Source organism: Coturnix japonica, chromosome 21, assembly GCF_001577835.2.
Source record: "Coturnix japonica isolate 7356 chromosome 21, Coturnix japonica 2.1, whole genome shotgun sequence".
Classification (NCBI taxonomy): domain Eukaryota; kingdom Metazoa; phylum Chordata; class Aves; order Galliformes; family Phasianidae; genus Coturnix; species Coturnix japonica.
Genome location: NC_029536.1, coordinates 4,772,141 through 4,792,836, shown reverse-complemented (window position 1 = coordinate 4,792,836; position 20,696 = coordinate 4,772,141). Strand labels below are relative to the sequence as shown.

General features: G+C 43.1%; 2 protein-coding genes across 4 annotated transcripts; both read left to right on the top strand.

Annotated features, from left to right (window-relative positions):
* The first annotated feature begins 31 nt into the window (after nucleotides 1-31).
* On the top strand, nucleotides 32-12,335 carry MFN2 (mitofusin 2). Of its 2 annotated transcripts, XM_015882356.1 has the most exons (20): nucleotides 32-125; nucleotides 289-403; nucleotides 650-751; nucleotides 1,430-1,608; nucleotides 2,251-2,386; nucleotides 2,708-2,870; nucleotides 3,414-3,538; nucleotides 3,854-3,962; nucleotides 4,060-4,167; nucleotides 4,562-4,715; nucleotides 4,961-5,028; nucleotides 5,174-5,295; nucleotides 5,565-5,691; nucleotides 5,960-6,064; nucleotides 6,567-6,669; nucleotides 7,195-7,415; nucleotides 7,548-7,697; nucleotides 8,375-8,571; nucleotides 8,957-9,091; nucleotides 9,924-12,335. In XM_015882356.1, exons 4-20 carry the CDS (start codon nucleotides 1,434-1,436, stop codon nucleotides 9,991-9,993), a joined length of 2,268 nt encoding a protein of 755 aa, XP_015737842.1. In that variant the 5' UTR covers nucleotides 32-125; nucleotides 289-403; nucleotides 650-751; nucleotides 1,430-1,433; the 3' UTR covers nucleotides 9,994-12,335. The 2 variants fall into 2 exon arrangements, with proteins under 2 accessions (XP_015737842.1, XP_015737841.1); XM_015882355.1 differs by lacking the exon at nucleotides 650-751.
* A 630-nt stretch (nucleotides 12,336-12,965) lies between these two features.
* Nucleotides 12,966-20,444, top strand: MIIP (migration and invasion inhibitory protein). Of its 2 annotated transcripts, none has more exons than XM_032448821.1 (10): nucleotides 12,966-12,986; nucleotides 14,427-14,611; nucleotides 15,129-15,596; nucleotides 15,877-15,979; nucleotides 16,429-16,540; nucleotides 16,720-16,778; nucleotides 17,198-17,327; nucleotides 17,675-17,771; nucleotides 18,580-18,687; nucleotides 18,988-20,444. In XM_032448821.1, exons 2-10 carry the CDS (start codon nucleotides 14,444-14,446, stop codon nucleotides 19,033-19,035), a joined length of 1,293 nt encoding a protein of 430 aa, XP_032304712.1. In that variant the 5' UTR covers nucleotides 12,966-12,986; nucleotides 14,427-14,443; the 3' UTR covers nucleotides 19,036-20,444. The 2 variants fall into 2 exon arrangements, with proteins under 2 accessions (XP_032304712.1, XP_015737853.1); XM_015882367.2 differs by lacking the exon at nucleotides 12,966-12,986 and adding an exon at nucleotides 13,088-13,219.
* The last annotated feature ends 252 nt before the right edge of the window (nucleotides 20,445-20,696 follow it).

The following is a 20,696-nucleotide window of genomic DNA, read 5'->3' as shown; positions in this document are numbered from 1 at the left end:
GTGTTTCTTCCACGACGGGGCGGCTCCTCAGAACTACAGCTCCCGAAGCACCCCGGGACAGAGCCCGCCTACCCAGGGGTGGTGCCGGGGGTTAAGATGGCTGCGCTGCGGGAGCGGCCGTGAAGGTGAGCGTTGGTTGCGGGCTGTGATGGCGGCTCCTGTGAGGGGTTCGGGGCTCTGAGGTGGCGGCCGCGCTGTGGGGAGAACGCGCTTCCCGCCCTTTTTATTGGCGGGAATCCGCCGTTCTCTGAGGGCCGAGTTCGAGGCCTGCGCCTCCCTCTGTCGTAGGGAGGCGGCTGGATTCGGAGTGAGGGAAGGAGCTGTGGTGGAACGGCGCTGTTCGTGTTCTGGAGGGGCTCGAGTTGACCATGTCCGGCTTGTGAGAGCGAAACACATCCTAAAAGTAAGCGGGGAAGGGAGGGAGTGATCCCTTGGAAGGGAGGAGGGAAGGTGGGTTTTTATTCTTTCTAGATATTTGAGTGACTTCTAAGTGTGGGAATTAGAAACGTTCCTTGTGGAATGATCTTTAGAACGTGTATTATCTAGTTCTCAGTAGGCGTCTTCTGTCTCCCAGGGGTCTGTATTGAGACATCACCTTTATCAATATACATTTTATATATGTGTGTACACCGTACCCTTATACTATCAGGGCATACACATTGGGATCAAGATCAGCAATTTGCTGATGGCACCACACTGAGCACTGCAGTTGACAGGGCAGAAGGAAGCGATGCCCTCCAGAGGGATCCTGGTAGGTGAAAATCTGAACATGAACCAGCACTGTGTGATGGCAGCACTGAAGGCCCACACACAGAACAGCATCCTGGGCTGCTGCAGCAGATGGGTGCCAGCAGGATGAAGGGATTTTCCTCCTGCTCTCTGCTTTTGTGAGGCCCCAGCTGCAGTTCTGCACCCAGGCCTGTGGCCTCCAGCAATGGAAGGATGTGGGGCTGTTGGGGGGGATCCAGAGGACAGCTGTGAGGATGCTCAGAGAGCTGCAGCACCTCTTCTATGGAGAAAGATTGGAGGAGTTGGGCTTGTTCAGCCTGGAGAGGGCTCCAAGGAGACCTCATTGCTGCATTCCAGTACTTTAAGGGAGCTTATAAACAGGAGAGAAGTGAACTTTTTACACAGGTAGTCAGTGATAGAACAAGGGGAAGTGGTTTTAAACTAAGAGATGGGAAACTTAAGTCTCTCTTGCTGCTGCCCGGAGCTGTGGGAGCCCCATCCCTGAAGGTGCCCACAGCCATGGATGGGCCCTGAGCAGCCTGAGCTGGTGGGGAACACCCTGTGTGTGGCAGGGTTGGAACTGAGTAATCTCTGAGTTCCTTTCCAGCCCAACCGTTGTATGATTAAATATCAGACACTTGGTTGTGTGGCTGTTAGGCCTCAGTGAGTTCCCTTTCCTTACTGATTTTTTTCCCTATAGCGCAATGTCCCTGTTGTTTACTCGTTCCAAGTCAATAGTTGCAGTGAAGAAGGATAAAAGACACATGGCTGAGGTCAATGCTTCTCCACTCAAACATTTTGTCACTGCAAAGAAGAAAATCAATGGCATCTTTGAGCAACTGGCCGCATACATCAATGAGAGCTCCTCATTCCTGGAGGGTAAGCTGAGCTGAATGGTGCTTTGCCTGCACGTGGTTCCCAAGCAACACACCAAAACCCTCATTTATTTATAAATACGTATCTCTTTATATGTCAGTATTTGTATGAGGGGACTGAAAATTATTGTAGTGAATTTGAGTGAAGTTTAGGCCTCATATTTCAAAGCTGATTTACGTTGGTAATGTATGAAACCAAGCTAGTTAGTGGGCTCCGTTGTTTCTGGGGAAGGTTATTTCTATGTGTTTTGTTTTTAAAATGAACTATTTGAGGCTCTTTTGCTTGTGTGCATATAATCCTTTCAGTATTCTTGCCTAGACACGTCATTGCCAGTGACGTGGAACACATACAGTAATTGGCTTTACAGCTTACGATGCAGAGAGAAGGTTTTTAAGGGTGCTGGGATGTTTGAAGCATTGGATGCGTTCTGTTTAAGGCGGTCATGAGGATAAAGAATGGTTATTAGATAAAGAGACTGGTAGATAATGCTGCTGGGTGTAACTGCATGCTTCAGCATGACCTGTCTGAACTGTGAGATACAGATAAGCATTTGGTTGTGTATGTTAAATTATGGGGAGGTGTTTTACCCAGTACTGAGGCAGATCGCTTCAGGGATTCAGGGACATGATGTGTTTTGATTTTTAGAAACACACAGGAACGTGGAGCTTGATCCTGTCACCACAGAAGAGCAGGTATTGGAAGTCAAAGGCTACTTGTCAAAAGTCAGTGGCATTAGTGAAGTGCTGGCGAGGCGACACATGAAAGTGGCTTTTTTTGGAAGGTAAGTCGAGTGCTTACATTGCCTACACTCCCTACTGGGTAAAGAAACTTGCATCTTTAGGATCATAGCCAAAAATGTATTTATAGAAGCATTAGTGCTCCAGCTTCTGGATGCAACGTGTGGCACATGTCCCTAGTTCTAGTATTTGTGTGAATGGGACTCAAATACTGTAGAACATAATCTATTTAGAAGAAAAAAAATGGGTTCTTTTTTAAGTTGTCTGTAGCAAATGAATTGTTAGTGCTTCTGGAGCTGTTTTGGTTTAGATGACTTGTTCTGAGCTCAGAAGCCCAGCTATGCTGTTCTTTAATTTTGCTTCAGGACGAGCAATGGGAAAAGCACTGTGATAAATGCCATGCTATGGGACAAAGTCCTTCCTTCAGGAATTGGGCACACCACCAATTGTTTCCTGCGTGTAGAAGGGACTGATGGTCATGAAGCTTTCCTTCTTACTGAAGGCTCGGAGGAAAAGAAGAGTGTTAAGGTACAAATTCCTTCAGCATTAGATATAGGAGAAGAGCTGTGCTCCAGTGCCAGAGAAGGAGACAAGAAAAAGAAAATGAAAGCACTGTGAATAGATTAATAGTTCCAGACTATATTCATTGAAGGAGCAAAGATTAACAGCAGATTTTCAATGAATGTAGGAAGGGAGGAGTGAAGCAAGCTATGGCGTGAGACTTTATTATACGTGGAAGATGATACGTTGTAGTTGTGCTGACAGGGAATTGGAATGATGACTCAGGAAATTCTCAGCTCTGTATGACTGACCAAAGTTACAGCCTTCCTGATAGTTCCTCAGCTGTACTTGGTGGGAATTCTTCTTATAAACTCTTTTTGGGTGGTTGTCTTTTGGCTGGGGAAACTCGAGGTGTGGAAAAACTCTTGGGGAGATAATAATTCCACATTGGGTTTTATCCTAGATTGTCTGTGACCAGTTTGAAGGGGGGAGATAATTGTCTTGGCGTATGTGAAATGTTTTTATGTATATCTACATATGTGTGTGTGTATTTATTATTATTATTAATAGACAGTAAACCAGCTGGCTCATGCCCTCCATCAAGATGAGCTTCTGAATGCTGGCAGCCTAGTAAGCGTAATGTGGCCCAATTCCAAATGTTCTCTCTTGAAGGATGACCTAGTGCTCATGGACAGGTGAGAATATCTGTCTTTCTTTTCCTCTTTACCACAGATTGCTTGGTATTCAAATACGAATTTAGCAGACATCAAGGAATGTGACCTTGTTTTAATCTGTGACAGTGACTAAAGTCCTTTCCTGTAGTTAACAGCCACAGTTTACCTTGATTTGTCCTTTTAGTTTGCAGTCTGCAAACTGAAACCTCAAAGCAGTGTGGCTCAGACACAGAAAATAGTGCCCTGCGTAGCCAAAACAAGTCTCATACTAACTTTTTAAAACATATTTTTGAATTTTCCACATAATAATATTGTTTCTTCTCTTCCTGTTCTTAGCCCTGGCATTGATGTAACCACAGAGCTGGACAGTTGGATTGACAAGTTCTGTCTGGATGCTGATGTATTTGTTCTGGTGGCAAATTCCGAATCAACATTGATGCAAACTGTATGTTCAGGTTCACTTAATAGCGGTCAGTGAATATGGCTGAAAGTTGAAATGTGCTGACAAACTAATTTAAGAGGTTGTATTCCATTTTGCACAGGAGAAACAGTTCTTTCACAAGGTGAACGAACGTCTGTCTCGACCCAATATATTTATTTTAAATAACCGCTGGGATGCATCTGCCTCTGAACCAGAATACATGGAAGAGGTTTGTGACTTAAATTCCTTCTCTTTGCCTGGAATCCATTATAGAGACCATTTTGACTCTTGTCCTTGTGAGTAGAATCATGACGTGTTAGATATGGTTGTTTTAGTTTGTTTTTTTATTACTGTGGTGTGGAAACTAGAGGGAGTATAGGCTAGTGGTCACAGCATGGCTCTGGAGATTTCTGAAGTGGAAACCAAGAACTTCACTGGGCAGTTTGTAAATTAGATGACTTGGATGACTTCTGGAAGATATTCTAGACTGCAAGGTTGTTTTCTTATTCTTTCATATTAGTAACTTAGACCAGCAGAGGGCATCTGGGTGCCTGGTCTGATTTTTGAGATGGAGCTTAAAGTGGCTGTAACTGCACACAGAGCTGTTCCTGTTTATCCCTCAGGTGCGTCGGCAGCACATGGAGCGCTGCACCAGTTTCCTGGTAGATGAGCTGGGTGTGGTGGATCGAGCGCAGGCAGGGGATCGAATCTTCTTTGTGTCAGCAAAAGAAGTGCTGAATGCCAGGATTCAGAAGGCTCAAGGGATGCCAGAAGGAGGTGAGGAAAGCTAACAGAGTCCTTCTTCTAGAGAAGAAAATAAGAGAATATCTTGTCTCAGAAATAGGCAAAACTGAGTTTATTAAAATGATCAGATTCTTAAGAGAACAGACAAAATAAAAGAGAATGAATTGGCTACTTTTCTGCATTGGCTTCCAGGTAAAGCAGGAGTATTTCCTAATGCCCAACATCTGATTAGGGTTTCTGAAAACCTAATTGGTTGTTTTTTACCTTCCTGTTCTCAGGTGGAGCACTGGCAGATGGTTTTCAAGTGAGAATGTTTGAGTTTCAAAACTTTGAGAGGAGATTTGAGGTGAGTGTTAAACATTGTAGCCTTTTATTTAGGCTTAGTCCTGAAAGGAGTTTATGAACATGGAGTGGTACCACACTTAGGAAATAGAACAGATGCGTTAGTGTATTTCTACATTCTGCTAATCTTTACTGCCTGTTGTGTACAGGAATGTATCTCCCAGTCAGCAGTGAAAACAAAATTTGAGCAGCATACAGTGAGAGCAAAGCAGATCGCGGAGGATGTTCGTCTCATCATGGATTCTGTGCATGTTGCTGCCCAGGAACAGCGGTGAGGAGATGCTGATGCTCGGTGCTTTCATGACAAACTGGGAGAAAATTAAAGCAGTGTGAGCATTTAAAATGCCAAGAAAAAATGTGGAGATACTGGGAAAGGAACATCCCTTATATCCTGTGTGCTGTGTGTATGTACTGTACTGTAGATGCTGATACACTTTGTTCTTGGCTTGGAGAATGTCTTTTGTCTCTGGAATTCCAGGTGTTTGCGGATCAGAAATGTGCTTATCTGGCTTTTTCATGGGTACCTTTTTGTTTAATCAGAGTTTACTGTCTGGAAATGCGAGAGGAACGACAGGAACGTTTAGGTTTTATTGACAAGCAGCTGGAGCTCCTCACTCAAGACTACAAGCGGAAAATCAAACAGATCACAGAAGAAGTGGAGAGGCAGGTGAGGAGGGGCTGCTGAAAAAGAGAAGGGATTGTCTGAAACAGCCACCAGCAAAGGGGGAGAAATGCAAAGTGCTGACAGGTCTGAGTGGGTAGAAACATGGATGGAAAGAGAATAAGAGCTTTCAGAAGAAGGGTTTGTTGTTTGTTTACTTTCCTTGAGGCAATAAAAGGGGAAGTGGAACACCTGGGGGTATCTCTCAGGGAAACTCATAAGGTGCTTTAAGTAAGCAGTATAGTAACTTTGTTCTGGGCGGCTCTTTCTTCAGGTATCAAACGCAATGGCAGAAGAAATCAGACGGCTTTCAGTGCTGGTAGATGAATACCAAGCAGATTTCCATCCATCTCAAGTCGTTCTTAAAGTTTACAAGAATGTAAGTCATGGTTGCTTATTGTATATTGCTAACAGCTTCTGAACTGCCCTTTGATTAGTCAGCAGGCTCTGGGTTGGTAATTACACCAGCTCTTTGAGACACTTAACATTCTTCCAGCTAGGAACTGAGCTTTTAATATTGCAAGGTGTCCTCTCTTATGTTTTCTTTTGCACTGGGATAGCTTCTGTGAAAAACAGTGTATTAAAAAAGGAAGAAAATTATGTTTAAAACTAACCTCAGCATTAAACAGATACATGTATGGCATATTGCTTTATGTACCCCAGACAGCACCTTTCCAGTTTACAATGCACGTGTGAGATTTCGTGACTTGTTTTTTCCTCTCCTTCACTGAAGAAAGGAGAAAAATGAAACTGATGTTAGAAGAGTGGGCAGACAGAATGCATGCTCTTGCTTTGGGAGCTTTTTATAACTGGGAAGCTCTAGCACCTACAACTTGTATCTTCTGCTTATTTAATCTCAGTAACCTGTCTCTGTTTGTCAGGAGCTCCATAAACACATTGAGGAAGGCCTGGGCCGTAACATGTCAGATCGTTGTTCCAATGCAATCACAGCTTCCCTGCAGACAATGCAGCAAGAAATGATAGGTCAGTTCTGCAGGCAATGTTACCTTTGTTCCTGAAACTGTAATGCAAAATAACTAGGTGGATATTCTGGGTTTCTTGTTCCTCTGATAGCTGTTTGCAGGTGGCATTGTCTTAGTTTTCATTGTGATTAGTAACACTTATATGTAGAGGATGAGTTATTCCTGCTTTTTCCACTCTTTGTCTAAACTTGTTCAGTGATGTTCAGTAATGAATATAATCAATTAGCTTAATCCTCCATTGCTGAGAGAAGAGCACTTTGGGAACTGGCCTTCTGTTTTCCAAGCTATTGCTAAACTATAAACTATAGCTACCTTTAGAGATTTGGGAGTGCCCATGGAAAGGCATCCTTCTGAGTTGAAAGTTGCACTGCAACTTGCTTGGCTTTGGGAAATTCAAAATATTAACTAAAACAACTGCAAAGGATGGGACAACCAATATCCATTCTGATTATGGAATGCAAATCTAGTTAATTACTGTGGACTCAATTTCCTGTTTTCTGAATGTGATTATGTTCTGTTCTTGCAGATGGTTTAAAACCACTGCTCCCACTCACACTGCGAGGCCAGATAGACATGTTAATTCCCCGGCAGTGCTTCACACTCAGCTATGATCTGAACTGTGATAAGCTTTGTGCTGACTTCCAAGAAGATATAGAATTCCATTTCTCTCTTGGATGGACGATGCTGGTGAACAGATTTTTGGGACCAAAGAATGGTCGTCGGGCCTTGATGGGCTATAATGACCAGGTAAGGTAACTTAGTAGTCAGGGGTTGGTGGGGTATTACTAATTCCAGTGTTTTGCTGAGAAGGACAACATCTTGCGTACTTTTATTCTATATTTTTATTTTCTTTGTTTTTGTTCCTGCTTTTCTGATTAGATTCAACGCCCTTTAACACCAGCAAATCCCAGTCTGCCTCCTTTGCCTCAGGGTTCTATGACCCAGGAAGAGCTCATGGTGTCGATGGTTACTGGACTGGCCTCATTAACTTCCCGGACTTCCATGGGGATCATCGTGGTTGGTGGCGTGGTGGGTTGACAGTCTGAGGAGCATCTAGATTAATAACCTTGGAGCACTGGCTTGGGAAGTCACTGCAGAGACCTGTAGATATTTCCAGTTTGCAGACAGTAACATACTTTCTGTATGCAAATAGAGGATAAAATACTGATCATAATTTTGCATAATAGTTACGTAGGGAACCAGAGGTTTTGTGAAGGTAAAAGCCTTTCAAATTGTGTTATAAAATCTGGTCTTGTGAGAATAGAGGAAAAATAGTATTTTTCCTGTTGACTGAGGACTGAGTTCGAAGGTGAGATTTCTGCTTAGATCATCTGATGATGCACATCTTCCTACCTGGAACAGGAGGAGAGCACTTAAATTAGATAGAACATCTAAAATTATTTCACATGCAGTCAGCACTGCCTACTTTTCTGTCTTGTGAGAAAATAAAACAGTTTTGAATCATCCCAAAACTGCAGAAGAGCAAATGTGACCTTAATGTCCTGGAGAAGTTAACCCACAGGTATTCTAAGTTTGTAGGCTGAACATTAGCAGAAGCTGTGTCTCCCTGACTTGCAAGTCAGGGTTGTTGTTGGAGGTTTCTGACTAACTTTCACGTGTTTAAAATACAAGTGCACTATTGCTAGGAGGCAACATCATTCCTGCATAGCAGTTGTGTCATTTGTTTTTCCCTGTGTTTATTCTAGGTTTGGAAGGCTGTGGGCTGGAGGCTGATTGCTCTCTCATTTGGCCTTTATGGGCTGCTTTATGTGTATGAACGCCTCACCTGGACCACAAAAGCGAAGGAGAGAGCTTTCAAACGGCAGTTTGTAGAGTATGCTGGAGAGAAACTGCAGCTTATTGTCAGCTATACAGGATCTAATTGCAGCCACCAAGTCCAACAGTATGTTGCCTATATTCGTCTACCATCTTTATCTGAGTTCTGGCTTTTTTTATTCATGTTTTTTAGTTTTGTTTAGGGTGATATTGCTTGTTAAATGAAGATGTTTGCTCACTGAACTCAGGATTAAAAGAATATAATAATACTTGTGTTTTAAAAGAATACTATGGGTTATTTTGTGGGTTTTTTAATAACGTGGTGTTGTATTGGGTGTTTATAAGCAGTAGTACTTCAGTCACTCAGATTTCTCTGACAGTTCTAATGTGCTTTTATGCAGAAGTGGAAAGATGTTTTAATCTGAGTTAATGTTGTCACTACTCATCAGAGGCATTTATGCCTTGAGTTCGGTGTTTCATTCTTACTTTACACCATTCTTCCTGTTCCATAGAGAGCTCGCTGGAACATTTTCTCAATTATGTCAGCAAGTGGATGTTACACGGGAGAATCTTGAGCAGGAAATTTCTGCCATGAATAAGAAAATTGAAGTTTTGGATTCACTGCAGAGCAAAGCAAAATTGCTGAGGTGAGATTTTCTTATTCAGAAACACGAACATCTGCATACAATTGGTTTTCCTGCAATTGCCCCAAGATGAGGATGCACCTCTGAGTGCAGCCCTTCTTTCATTGTAGTGTTTGATTTGCAGACCTCAGTATCTTTCCCTATTGTGTTCCTTTTTAATGTTATATGAAAACCTATTTGCTGCGGTGTATTAAATTGTCTGGTAGAGATATCAAAACAATATCCTTCAGCCTCTAAATAGAAAAGTCACTTAGATTATTGGGTGAGAAAGGATATTGGGGTATTGGTGAGCAGTGCTTTTTTTTTTACCTGTTAGAAGGAGAGATGCTAAGCCCATGTACTCTGAACAGTCATTTAAATCTTCTGTCTCATAAAGATTCCATTTCCTTCTTCCTTCTAGTTGGTGTAAAATCACAGTTCTTTTCTGTTTACCAAAACACTTGGTCCTCTACTTCTGCAAACTCCTCCAGACTATTAGAAAATCATCTCAAAAGTCTCACCCTTGCCGTTGCACTGATTTGAGTCTGATGTTTGTCTTCACCCTGCAAAAGCTGTTGGGAGGAATTTTTTTGTTTTAACATATCTTACCTACACAAATAATAAGACCTGCTTAAAGTTGTGACCCAGATCTCACTATGAATCTTGAAGCTGGGGATTGTTGGCAGGATGGTGTTCCTGACCTGAAGGAGACAAGGAATGAGAGCAGTGTTTTGGAAAGGACCTCCTCAGCATTCCTCTCCATATCTTGCTGTGGAATAGTCTTACTCGCGCTTCTTTCAGATTGCCTTGGGAAGAATGATTTTATTCACCTAACAGAGACTTCTTGTCTTTACAGGAATAAGGCGGGTTGGCTTGATAGTGAACTTAACATGTTCACACATCAGTACCTGCAGCAAAGCAGATAGTGTGGGAAGAGGAGAAAAACAACACCGTTTCCCTTCAGTGCTCCTTCAGTTACTGCAGAGAATATGGTGGGTGATGGAATCCCTAAAGGGAATGTGCAAAAGGCTCCTGCCAGTTTCCAGTTGCTGTGTGAACAGTAGGATTCAGCATCCTTGTTTTGTGTCCCACCTCTGAACACTCGCTGTTGTAGCTCTTCCTTTTCCTGCTTAGGAGAACAGGCTACGTTGGAAAGAATGTGTGCTTTGTACATTTACAGAGGGCTTTTAAAATCAACACTGAAGTACAGTAACAGTGAAGTCTAAAATGTATTTATCAGTCTAGAAGTTACTCTAACACGCTGTTCAGAGTCATTCATCTTACTACATGAAGGTGGAGCTTTTGTCTTCAAAGCCCCAAGTTTATGTATGTGACAAGCAGCTGTTTTTCTAAACAGCGATTTTATGCACACAGTTACAACAGTTTCACAGTACTTTTTTTTGCCTGTGCAAACCTATCTCCTGAGTTCACCTTCTGTTGTTGTAAAACATGGCAGAGATCTGCTGCACTGTTTATCTTCATGGATAGGTTTATTTTTGTCAGCATGTTTAAACCCGTGGACAAAACTTATTTCTCTTCCAGAGCAAAAAGGACTAAAACACTTGCTTTGGTACATTTCTTGTCTTCTGAGTTAATTTCTTCCTCTCCAGTGCTCTTCAATAACGCAGCTCATTATAGGCAACTGATTAGCAAAGACACAGCCAGCTGCTATGAAGGAGCTGGTGTTGATAATTGGCAGTTTGTTGAAGGAGGAAATTGGTAATGAAAAGGTGAATCAGTTGACAGGTTGCCTTGTGAGACAGGTTGATGAATAGGTGGGGTTTGGTAATTGCACAGCAGTGTTTCTGGAAGCAGGCCAATGGAATTCCATTACCATCACCTGGCTGTGAGGACAGCATGGGGATTACGCGCTGTAAGAGATTTCACTTCATATGGAGTTCCCATAGGATGACACGAGTCCATGCAGTAATGAGATTTGTTTCTGTTCTGTTAAGAGTATGAGGAAGATGATAGAGGCCCGTCCTTCCTATTTAATGCTGGGATAGGAATGGGTTAAGTCATTTTTTCTTATTCCAGATATCTTTTATTTGTAAATAGATGAAATGAATTGAGTTTTGCCCTAAAACAATTCTTAATTTTGGCTTGGGCGTTGTAAGGACTGGAGCCTCTTCTTTTTGGGGTTGATAGTGGAAGAATTCCCACTGCTTTCAGTAGTACCAGGATCAGGTTCCTGTGCTGTAAAACTTATTTTCCACTTGGTGGGTCTGTATTTTACCATGTGTTGAGAATGATCTTTATGTAGCCCACAAAACGTCTCTCCATAATCCAGAATTAATCCTGCAGTTCTGGAGTTAGGATCAGCCTGAATCAAATGCTGGAGAAGATGAATTATCAGTGAGAAAGTCACAGCTGGATTTGGGAGTTCACTTGGAAATGAGATCAGCCAGCCTTAGGATTCCTCATTCATGCTCAGGTATGAATATATGTGCCTGTGACACATTCACTGCTTCAGGTGAGGTTCCAGAAGGAAGTTGCCTGACGTTTGAGGAAAGAATAGCGAAGTAGCAGTCAGTACTTCAGGCTGTGTTAAGATTTTAGCTCTTAACTACCCGGAGTAATGACCTCACCCTTGGAGATGTGCTGCTAGATCTCTTCATCCTTAGAGGAAATCTGATCAGTGAGCTGATGTTCAGAGCTGGGGTCAGATTTGTGAAGGCAAAGAGATGGATATGGTGCCTTGGCAGCGTGTGTTTGTGGTGCTGCTCAGATTTGGGTGATGGAGGTGCTTTCACTGTAATGCTGAAACCTGACATATAGAATGGAGGGAAGAACCACCTGAGTTTTGTAAGCAGTAGAACTGCTAACGTGGGAGATAATTGTTCGAGTACGTGTGTACCCCTGTCACTAGCAGCTGGGTGATCACAGATCAGGCTTTTAACAGAGACCTACAGGCTGGATTCCTCTTCAAACACAGCTGTTCTTTAATTCAGCTTGGGTGAAGAATGAACACTATTAGCAGGGAGGTTGTTATCTTCTGCTTTTCTTGAGAAATAATAAACTAAGCCTTGGAATTTGGGTAACTCTAAAAGCAGTCTTCCCCAAGCTCTTAAAGAGTGACAGCTCAATGCACTTTATCTTATTGCTGCTATGTACCTTCATTGTGTAACATTGATGGAGCTCTATGAAATACTCTTACCAGTGAGTTTTCTCTCTGCTGTATTTAAGGTGATAAATTTGCATGAATTATTCCTGTATCAAATGCTGTAAAAGCAGTGGAAACCAAAATAAAAATGAATTGGAAAAAGTATTTCTCCTGCTGTGTTCTGCGTATCTTGATTCAAAGTCTGCAAGTGTAAGTATGATGCATTCATATCATTGAGTGGTTGGAGTCGGGAGGGATCCTCAAGGCCATCAGGTCCAAGCCCTGCACTGAGCAGGGACACCCACAGCTCCATCAGTGCTCAGAGCCCCATTCCCTGCCCTTGGGTGTCTGTGCAGTGCCTCACCTCCCTTCTTCCTTACATCCAACCTGAATCTCCCCCCTTTCAGCAGGAGGCCATTTCCCCATCACCACATGCCTGTCCCTTTCTCTTACAGCCCCTTTAGCCCCAGCTCTCAGCCTGTCCTCATGTTCCATCCCTCACAGCATTTCTATGTCCCTCTCCATATCTGCTGTACTGAGGCCCCCACATGTGGACACACAGTGCTCCAGGAGAGTACTCCAGATGGTGACATGCTGCTGCTGTAAGAAACTGCATACGTGATAGTGACCTTTAATGTGTGTTTTTACAGCGAAGCAGAAGAGAACAAGTGCTGAATGATCTGAGGTTTTGAGATTCTTAAAAAATGTCAAGCCTGGATCTGATTTCTCGAGAATATTCTAAGAAGCAAATACTGCGTTAATAGCCTGGCGGTGGTGAATCAGCATTCTCCGGTACAGAAAAGGCCGTTTCCAGCAGTAGGTTTTCACAACGAACTGCCTTCTCCCTTCCCTGCCGCTTGGGGCCGCCGGTCGCTCCCAGCCGGGCTCTGCCTCCTCCCCTGCCCTCACCCCGTCGGGCAGCCCCGGGAGGCGGAGCCGCTGACCTCGCGCATGTCCGGAGGCCGCTGCGCTGCAGGAACGGCGGAGGGGCCGGGGCTGCCCGGGGGAAGCCCGGAGCGAGGGCGGGGATCCCCGGCTGTGCGGAGCAGGTGGGCACGGCAGCGCGGCGCAGGGAGGGCTCAAAACTGGCGGCTCCCACGCGGTGATCTGCACGGGGCTGAGGGGACTGTCGAGTCTACCGGGCTCGCCTCTTAGAGGGAAGGGGAAGTAGGAACGCCCCTCGTTCGTACTGGTGCTACCCGGAACCGGGCCTGGGCAGCGCTGCGGAGCTGCAAGCTGGCTTCCTTGGGGAGGTGTTGTTACTTCGTTCCTGAGGCGTAGCTCCCTTTCACAAAGTGTTCTAACTACAAGACTTAAACAAGCTGCAGCCTTAGGCTTGTGCTCGGCATTTAGTTGTGCAAAGAGTGGGTCTCGTCTGGTAAAACCCTTCCAGAAAGTCCTCTGACTAATATGAACTTCTGAGTATGGGCTTTCTAATGAGTGACGGTGAGGGGATGCTGTTAGCTCAGACCTGTGAATACCGTGAGAACTTTGGTTTTGCTTAAATCATCTCAAAGAAATATAGTGTCTCAAGACTGTTTCTGTATTGCATCCAATTGTGCACCCTTCTTCTAACTGGAAGACACGCTGTGGCATTTTCAGTTATTAGCACTTCTCTCCCCCTCCCTCCTCCACTACTGTACCGTGTGTGCGTGTGTTTGGTACCTCACGTAGCCAAGGTAACAGATGCAAATACAAATCAGATGAACATTAGGAAAAGGTTTAGGGACTCTTTAGAACAAAAGGTCATAGGGAAGCATAGTTTAGGAACGTAGGTCATAGGGAGACATAGTTTTACTGGAGCCCCTGTCTAATAGCTTTTGCCAAAGACAGAGCTTTTGGAAGCCTTCCTGCCTGGAGAACGTGGAGGACACTTTAGACTTTGTTTTGGCTTTGCCAAAGGAGAAATGTTTGCTGTTTGTGTGTTCAGTGAGTGTTTAGGTATTATCATAGTGTGAATTTTGAAAACAAGTTTAAATCATATACCAATCTCTGGGTAGAAAATACTTGAGTATGTGTGATGGTCAGAGATGTATGCAGTAGTGCTGGTTCTTAGCATTGGTTCTTAGCTGGTTCTTAGTTTTGAGGCGGGCTCATTTCTCAGGAATAATATTCAGAGATCAAATTTCCCAACATCGCAATGCCTGTGACATTTATGAAGAGTCATCTGAAAGTGTTATGGCTTTTTTCCCTGTGTTTGCTTCTTCATTTAATGCTTCCATTCATGCACTTCTCACCCTTTCTCTGGCTTTACAGGAGAACACGTCCATAGGATGGAGTCAGAGCACCTCAGGCTGCGTCAGGCCAACCAGGAACTTCTGCAGAGGCTCAGAATGAAGCAGGAAGAGATAAGAAAAAGTCTTCCCAGCAAGCCACTTCTTCCAGCATCTCTTTGTAACAGAGCAACTACTGAAGCATCTGTCCCCTTGCCCAAGAGAGGGGTATGTGTTAGGTCTGTGCTAAAAGTGCTGAGAATCAAATGGGCCTACTATGGTAGGCAGGCAGAATAGAATATGGAGCAGCTGGTGGAAAGTAGAGCTCTTCAGAACAGTAGACCTTTGTTGTTTGTCTTCTTGTCTCAGATATTTTCTCGGTGCAAAGACTTCAGAGATCAGCTGCTGCCTGACATATGGGGAGTTCTTAACACAAGATAGGAAGGATTATCATGGAACATAATCCTTTTGTTCCTTCTAAGCACAGAGGCTAAAACTTTGGCAGTTTCTTGGCTTAGAAGTGAGCTGTGTTTAGTTATAAATGAATCCCTTCCTTATCTTCTCCAAACACTTAATAGAGATCTCATGAATAATATCAAGATTTTATGTTTTTCATAATAGGAATTTAAGGTGTGAGCAGACCAGACTGAGAGGCTGATGCTTCTCTTGCTGAGTAAATTGGCCTAATAGAAGATGCTCGTACTCTCAGTGTTGCAGTGTGATAGAAATGTCTTTATCCTTACAGAAGGAAAATCAAGTTGATCGTGTGTCAACAAAGCACGATCCTGCAACGCTGACGTCTGTGGAACCCAGAGCTTGCACAGCCAGAGCAGCCCTCTGTTCAACACTCAAACACAGCAGCAGTGACAGAGGGGTGCAGCAACAAACAAAGATGCAGGAATCAGTTTTGCAATCCAGCTTTCCTGATAAAGAGAAAAATCTCATCCCTGTGTCTGCAGTCATTACAAGTAATGGAGAAACTTGCAGAGTGGATGGGGATAGCCGTGCTCAAGGAAGTGTAGAGGAAGACTCCTTCTTTCTTGGACATGGGAAGAACAGAAGACAGACCACTCTTCCACATGGTCCCAGTGAGAACGATGAGCTTAAGAGTCATTTGGACCCATCAGCAAATAAAGTACAAAGCGAAGAGACCTCCAAGGAAACCACAACACCTAAATCAATCCTGCTGACATCTCAGTCCAAAGAATTGAAGGTAAGTGGTGAAACCAAAGCCTTCCTTGTTTTTGTAAGTCATGATGGGGGGAGAAGACAAGAGAATGCTACATATAAAGCATCAGTTTTACGAACTGAGAAGGCAGAGGGTTGGTGAGCAAATTGGCGTTAGGGCTATAGGCAGATTTCAGCCTCAGGCAAACCTGGTTTTGTTCTATTTAAACAATTGCTAGTTATCACCCTAGCTGTACCTAATGAATGTCATGCTGGATGTATAAAAGGTCTTCATGTTTTATTTTGTTGTGGTTTTTTTTCCCCAGAATGAAGCTGGTCCTGTGACTTTTCAAGCTGAACCTGAAGAATATACTGTGCCTGTGAGTAGCTGGTCCATACGTCCGTTCCTGGGCTATGACTGGATTGCAGGTGAATCTTAAACCTGAAGTAAATCTCTCGGCATGATATGGTAATATCAAGAGTTAAAACATGGTTTACCCTCCATTAATATTGTAGTGTGACAGAACTGCAGGCCCACAAAGCAGGGATCAGCAGAGGAGCTGTAGTTTTGTCAGCATTCCCCACCCATGACAAATGTGACCTGTGCTTCACTGAAATAGTGAAGTGGCAGCCATGTGAGAATCCAAGCAGCAAATGGCAAAGGTTGGAGGGGTAGCAAGCAACCAAAAATGAATGAATGCATTGAGGAAACAAGGTGACAGCAGAAATCTGTGACTTGATGCTATGATGTTGTCTTCTCCTTATCCTCTGGTTCTCTTCACCTTTGGTGTCTTAATCATTTTGATTTGAGTCTTTCTTTGGTTGCTTCCTCATATTCACTGAAACCCTGAGCTTTTCTCTTTCCTTGACGTTCTCAGGGCTGCTGGATACAAACTCTTCAGTAGCAGAAAAATCTGATCAGTATTTTGCTGAGCTGCATGAGTTTCGACAGGCCAACAAAGAAGCATGTATCTCTGAGCAGCACATGGAGTAAGTGGGTACAGAGGGAAGGGTGGAAGCAGCAATGAATCCCTTTGGAGTTCTGAGTAGTAGGAAGAGGTGGCTCTGGAGGCCTTTGTGTCCCATTCAGAATTGTATGCTTGGCAAATGTGGGTTTGGAGGGCAGGTGCTCCTGTCACTAACTGGTTTGTTGTTTGTCTTTTCTTCAGGACAGAGCCTCTGGACTACATCATTACTGAACAAGATTTGACAGCCAGTTCCCATAAATGTAAGATCAGATTACTCACAAGTGTTTCTTCCTAATCCTGTTTATGTGAACAAACAACTGAGAATCCTTTACCTGTTATCCTGAGCAAGCCCTGCATCGCTTAAGAGGAGAATTTGTTATTTTTAGCTGCAATTTCTAATGCATAATCAACTTCCTCCTCCAAAGAGAATCGAGTCTTCTAGGCACCGTCTCTCACCGTCAGGATTTTTTGTAACTTCCTGAAGTTCTCTTTTTCAATTGAGGGGGTTGAGTTTTGGTTTTGCTTTTTAGGAACTTATTTGGGGCAGGAAATGTAGAGGATTCTTTAGGGAAAGCAGCACTGTATAGAAGGGGCACGTATTGCACGGAGGTAGAAGACAGCTATATTTTGCCAACATTGAGGAACCTTCTAACAAACTAGAAATACTGTTATGTTTCAGGTGTTTACTGTTACCGATTAAACGAGCGCCTCTTTCCTGTCCCTATGGATTCAGATTCTGCCTGTCCTGTATGTAAGGTCCCACGTACTCACCAGCCCCCAGAGACACTGGAAGAGCCAGCCTATGTCAGGTAGCTGATGATTATTACTTTGCAATATGCAGAACTCAGGAGGCAATGGGTAGAAAAGAGTCCAGATGGTTCTGCAGACAGTTGCTGCTCTCAAGGCGGAGAGAAATCTCTTGCTTAAAATCTCCCTACTGATCTTCCATAAGGAGAAGTAGTTTTCCAGGTGGTGAGAAATTATTTTTATATCTGAATTTGGTCCAGAATCAGAATGTGCTTTTTTAAGTGTCTAATGAACTGCTTGCCTTTGTTCATTTTTGGGGTTAGATCCTTGAATTTTGAGTGGAAAGGGCACATAAATTTACTTTGCCTTGTGGAGCATGTGGGCAGTTACTCTCCTTGTGTGGTTGCAGGGTCAGCATTCCCAGGTCTACCCTTATGCCTGCCTACAAATACAAAGCTCACTCCAGGAAAAGCTTTGAACCAGCAAACAGTCTAGCATTACCTTCGGTAAGTTGACGTCTTCTTGCAGGTACTGACTGCACAATCCAGATTGGGCATTGTTACAGTACAAGAAGGAAGGAGAATATAGGACTTGTCCCCCACCCTCAGCATAGTTTTCACTGCAATTTCTGAGGTGATGATCTCTGGCCTGTTTGTGGTGGTGGGTGAGGTTCTGATCTGGGTCACTGGCACAGCAAGAAAAGCTGTTTGTGCATGCTTCTGGGTTCACACCTTCATATAATTGGCATAATGTAAAGAATTTATCTCCAGAAAAGAAGGTTCCGTATGAAACTATATACTGCTGGGACATAATTCAGCTGATCTGTTCCAAGCATCAGCCTTTCATACTTGAGAGTGTCTGTTTCTCTGATATTGGAGAGTTTAACAGACAGGTTTCTATTAAGTATCCACATTGTGTAGGGATCAGACCAAATCTGTGGGGGTGAGGTTGGATTTAAAACTGTTTTTGCAGAGCTGGTCTTGTATATCAGCTTCTAGAGAATGCCGCAAGTAGTATAGTAGCCTTGCCCTGTAATGAAGAGGTAGGAAGAAGCCAGGTTTGAGGTTTGGTGAACAGGATGAGTCAGCTGAGACAAGTTGAAGGAGGTCAGGTGTTTGAGTTCACAAAGTGGGAGATCAGTTTAGAAATAATAAGCCAGTGAAAGGTGGAAGAGGAGACAGCTACAAGTTTTGCTTTATTAGAAAAAACTCTTCATACGAAGCTCAAGAAATTAATTAACCTGCCAGTGCCCCCCTGTGGAGTTGTTTTTACTTAGAAAACACTGCCATACGGAGTTCTTCTATGTTCTCACAGCATTGCCTGGTTGGCTGGGAAAATACCATTCCTTCCAGTGAGCCAAAAGTCAGCAGCTTGGATCTGCGAGCTTCATTGAAAGAGAAACCTTCTCACCATTCTCACCCGGTAAGGATAGCTTGTAAACAGTCATGGAGATGTGAATTGCATGTATAGGAAGTGTTATTCTGACTCTCTTAAGAGTATGATAGTCATTGATGGCCAAGCAAATTAAAAGGCCTGGAAGATTTTTCTCATCTCTCCAAAGAATGGTTGTTCCCTGTGCATTGTGAACTAGAAGGAAAAAAAGCGAATGGAACTGGATAACGATAACATGTAAATGAAAGCCTGTTCAGCTCCCCAACTGTTCAGCAAAACAGGAGCTGTCACTTATTTGGCATTATTTGATTAATGATGTCTTCATTGCAGAACTTGGTGTCCGGAGTGTCAGGAGGAACCAGAACTGACCAGCTCTAAACCTGACCTACTCAACGCTCTTCAGATTAAGCAGTGATTCTCAGCAGAGGGATCAAAACAAACATGGACACTGCTGAGCAGCTTCACTTTTAAATCCTGTTGCCTCAACTGTGGACCACTGACTTTGTTGGACCTGGGGAAGAGAAGGGGGCGGGGAGAGGGAACAAGTTAATTGGGTTAAAAATAAATCCTCAAACAAGGAGGTATTTTCTAATTTTTGTAGTCATATGAGCAAGCAATCCACTTACTTGAATGTACTAATTCATGGCTTTTCACTTTGCACATTTTGCAGCTACTTCTAAGCAGATGCACAAGCTTTCTTACCTAAGGCTTTATAAAGAGATGTGGACTGGACAACTAGGAGGACCATAGCAATAGATGTATATGGAGTTCATCTGCCATTTCAGTTAAGCAAACCAGAAATGCAGTGTTATCTGAGAACGCCAGGGCAAGGAATTAGCTTGTGAATGGCCTTGTTCAGTGGGAAGCATACAAATATGCTTATTTTCAAACACGTTAAGCATAACAAACACAAATTGCTAATGCCTTAAACTTGAGGTACTCAACAATGTAGTTAAAAAGTCTAGTTTATCTTCAGTGCCTGTAGCTACAGGGCACATTACAGAGTAATCATAAACCTGGAAAAGCACTTTTTATGACTCAAAAGCCTAGAAAATGCCTTAAGATATTTGCAAGTTACTCTTTCCTCTATTTTTCCAAGTTATTTTTGGAGGTTAGCAAAAAAGCTTTGTGGAGAAACAGCTTAAGAACAAAAGCAACATGTTCCGTATGGTATGATTTGTTGGAACTTCATGGTACGATCTTTCCCTGTCTAAAAATGATAAAAACAGATGTCATGTTTTGTCTCCAGTAATTCTGAAAGATAAATTCCTTTCATAAGAATTCTGGAAGTTATTGTGAAATCTGGACTAGTAATTGCGTTCGTAAGCTTTAAATCAAGTTTATTGGTAGGCGCTGGCTTCACAGAAAGCTTTGGGTTTGCACCAGTATTTTCAGCTTCTTGTCATTCGGTGTTAATTAAGGTACCCAATACTTTATAAAACAAATGTATGGATAGACTTTTTTAAGCAAGGGAGCAGTGTTGCAAATGTATGAAGTCTTACTATGTGACTGGAATGGAAAGCAAATGGCACGACTGACTAGTTATGTTTTGGGTTGAATATTTAGGATAAAGTGAAAGGAATTGGTCGCATTCTTTCCCTTAAAGCACAATCCCAAGCTATCTCTCTCTTCGTAATGGTTTTTACTATGTTCATGCGTGCTCTTTCAGATGGAGCTTCCCAGAAGTACTCGGTCTCAAAGAATATCTATTGAGATAAATTGATAGAATCATCTGAGCTGTCCCATGTGCCCTTATTGCTAATAAAACTGAAAATTTCAATTTCACAGTCGGGAGAACTTCTGCTGGTTTCCATCTTTAAATACTGGGAACTTCAGTTCACTTCCTTGGCTGAAATCTTCAGGAACAGAAAATGTGGTTTGCTTATTAACTTAGAAAATGACCTCATGGCTTTACGTATTGTCTCCAGATTTGTGCAAAGTAACTTTATATCATGATCCTTTTTGCACAAGGGATCTAACCAACGTTACTCAAGTTTTCCAGAAGAGCTTAAGCAATGTACATTTTATTGCTATTCCAA

Excerpts from the sequence above, each read along its gene's own strand:
- MFN2 (XM_015882355.1), top strand. The coding sequence starts at position 1,434 with ATGTCCCTGTTGTTTACTCGTTCCAAGTCAATAGTTGCAGTGAAGAAG. Across the intron at positions 1,609-2,250 it reads GAGCTCCTCATTCCTGGAGG|AAACACACAGGAACGTGGAG; the intron begins GTAAGCTGAGCT and ends TTTGATTTTTAG. Across the intron at positions 3,539-3,853 it reads GACCTAGTGCTCATGGACAG|CCCTGGCATTGATGTAACCA; the intron begins GTGAGAATATCT and ends TCCTGTTCTTAG.
- MIIP (XM_032448821.1), top strand. The coding sequence starts at position 14,444 with ATGGAGTCAGAGCACCTCAGGCTGCGTCAGGCCAACCAGGAACTTCTG. Across the intron at positions 16,779-17,197 it reads GACAGCCAGTTCCCATAAAT|GTGTTTACTGTTACCGATTA; the intron begins GTAAGATCAGAT and ends GTTATGTTTCAG. Across the intron at positions 17,772-18,579 it reads ACAGTCTAGCATTACCTTCG|CATTGCCTGGTTGGCTGGGA; the intron begins GTAAGTTGACGT and ends ATGTTCTCACAG.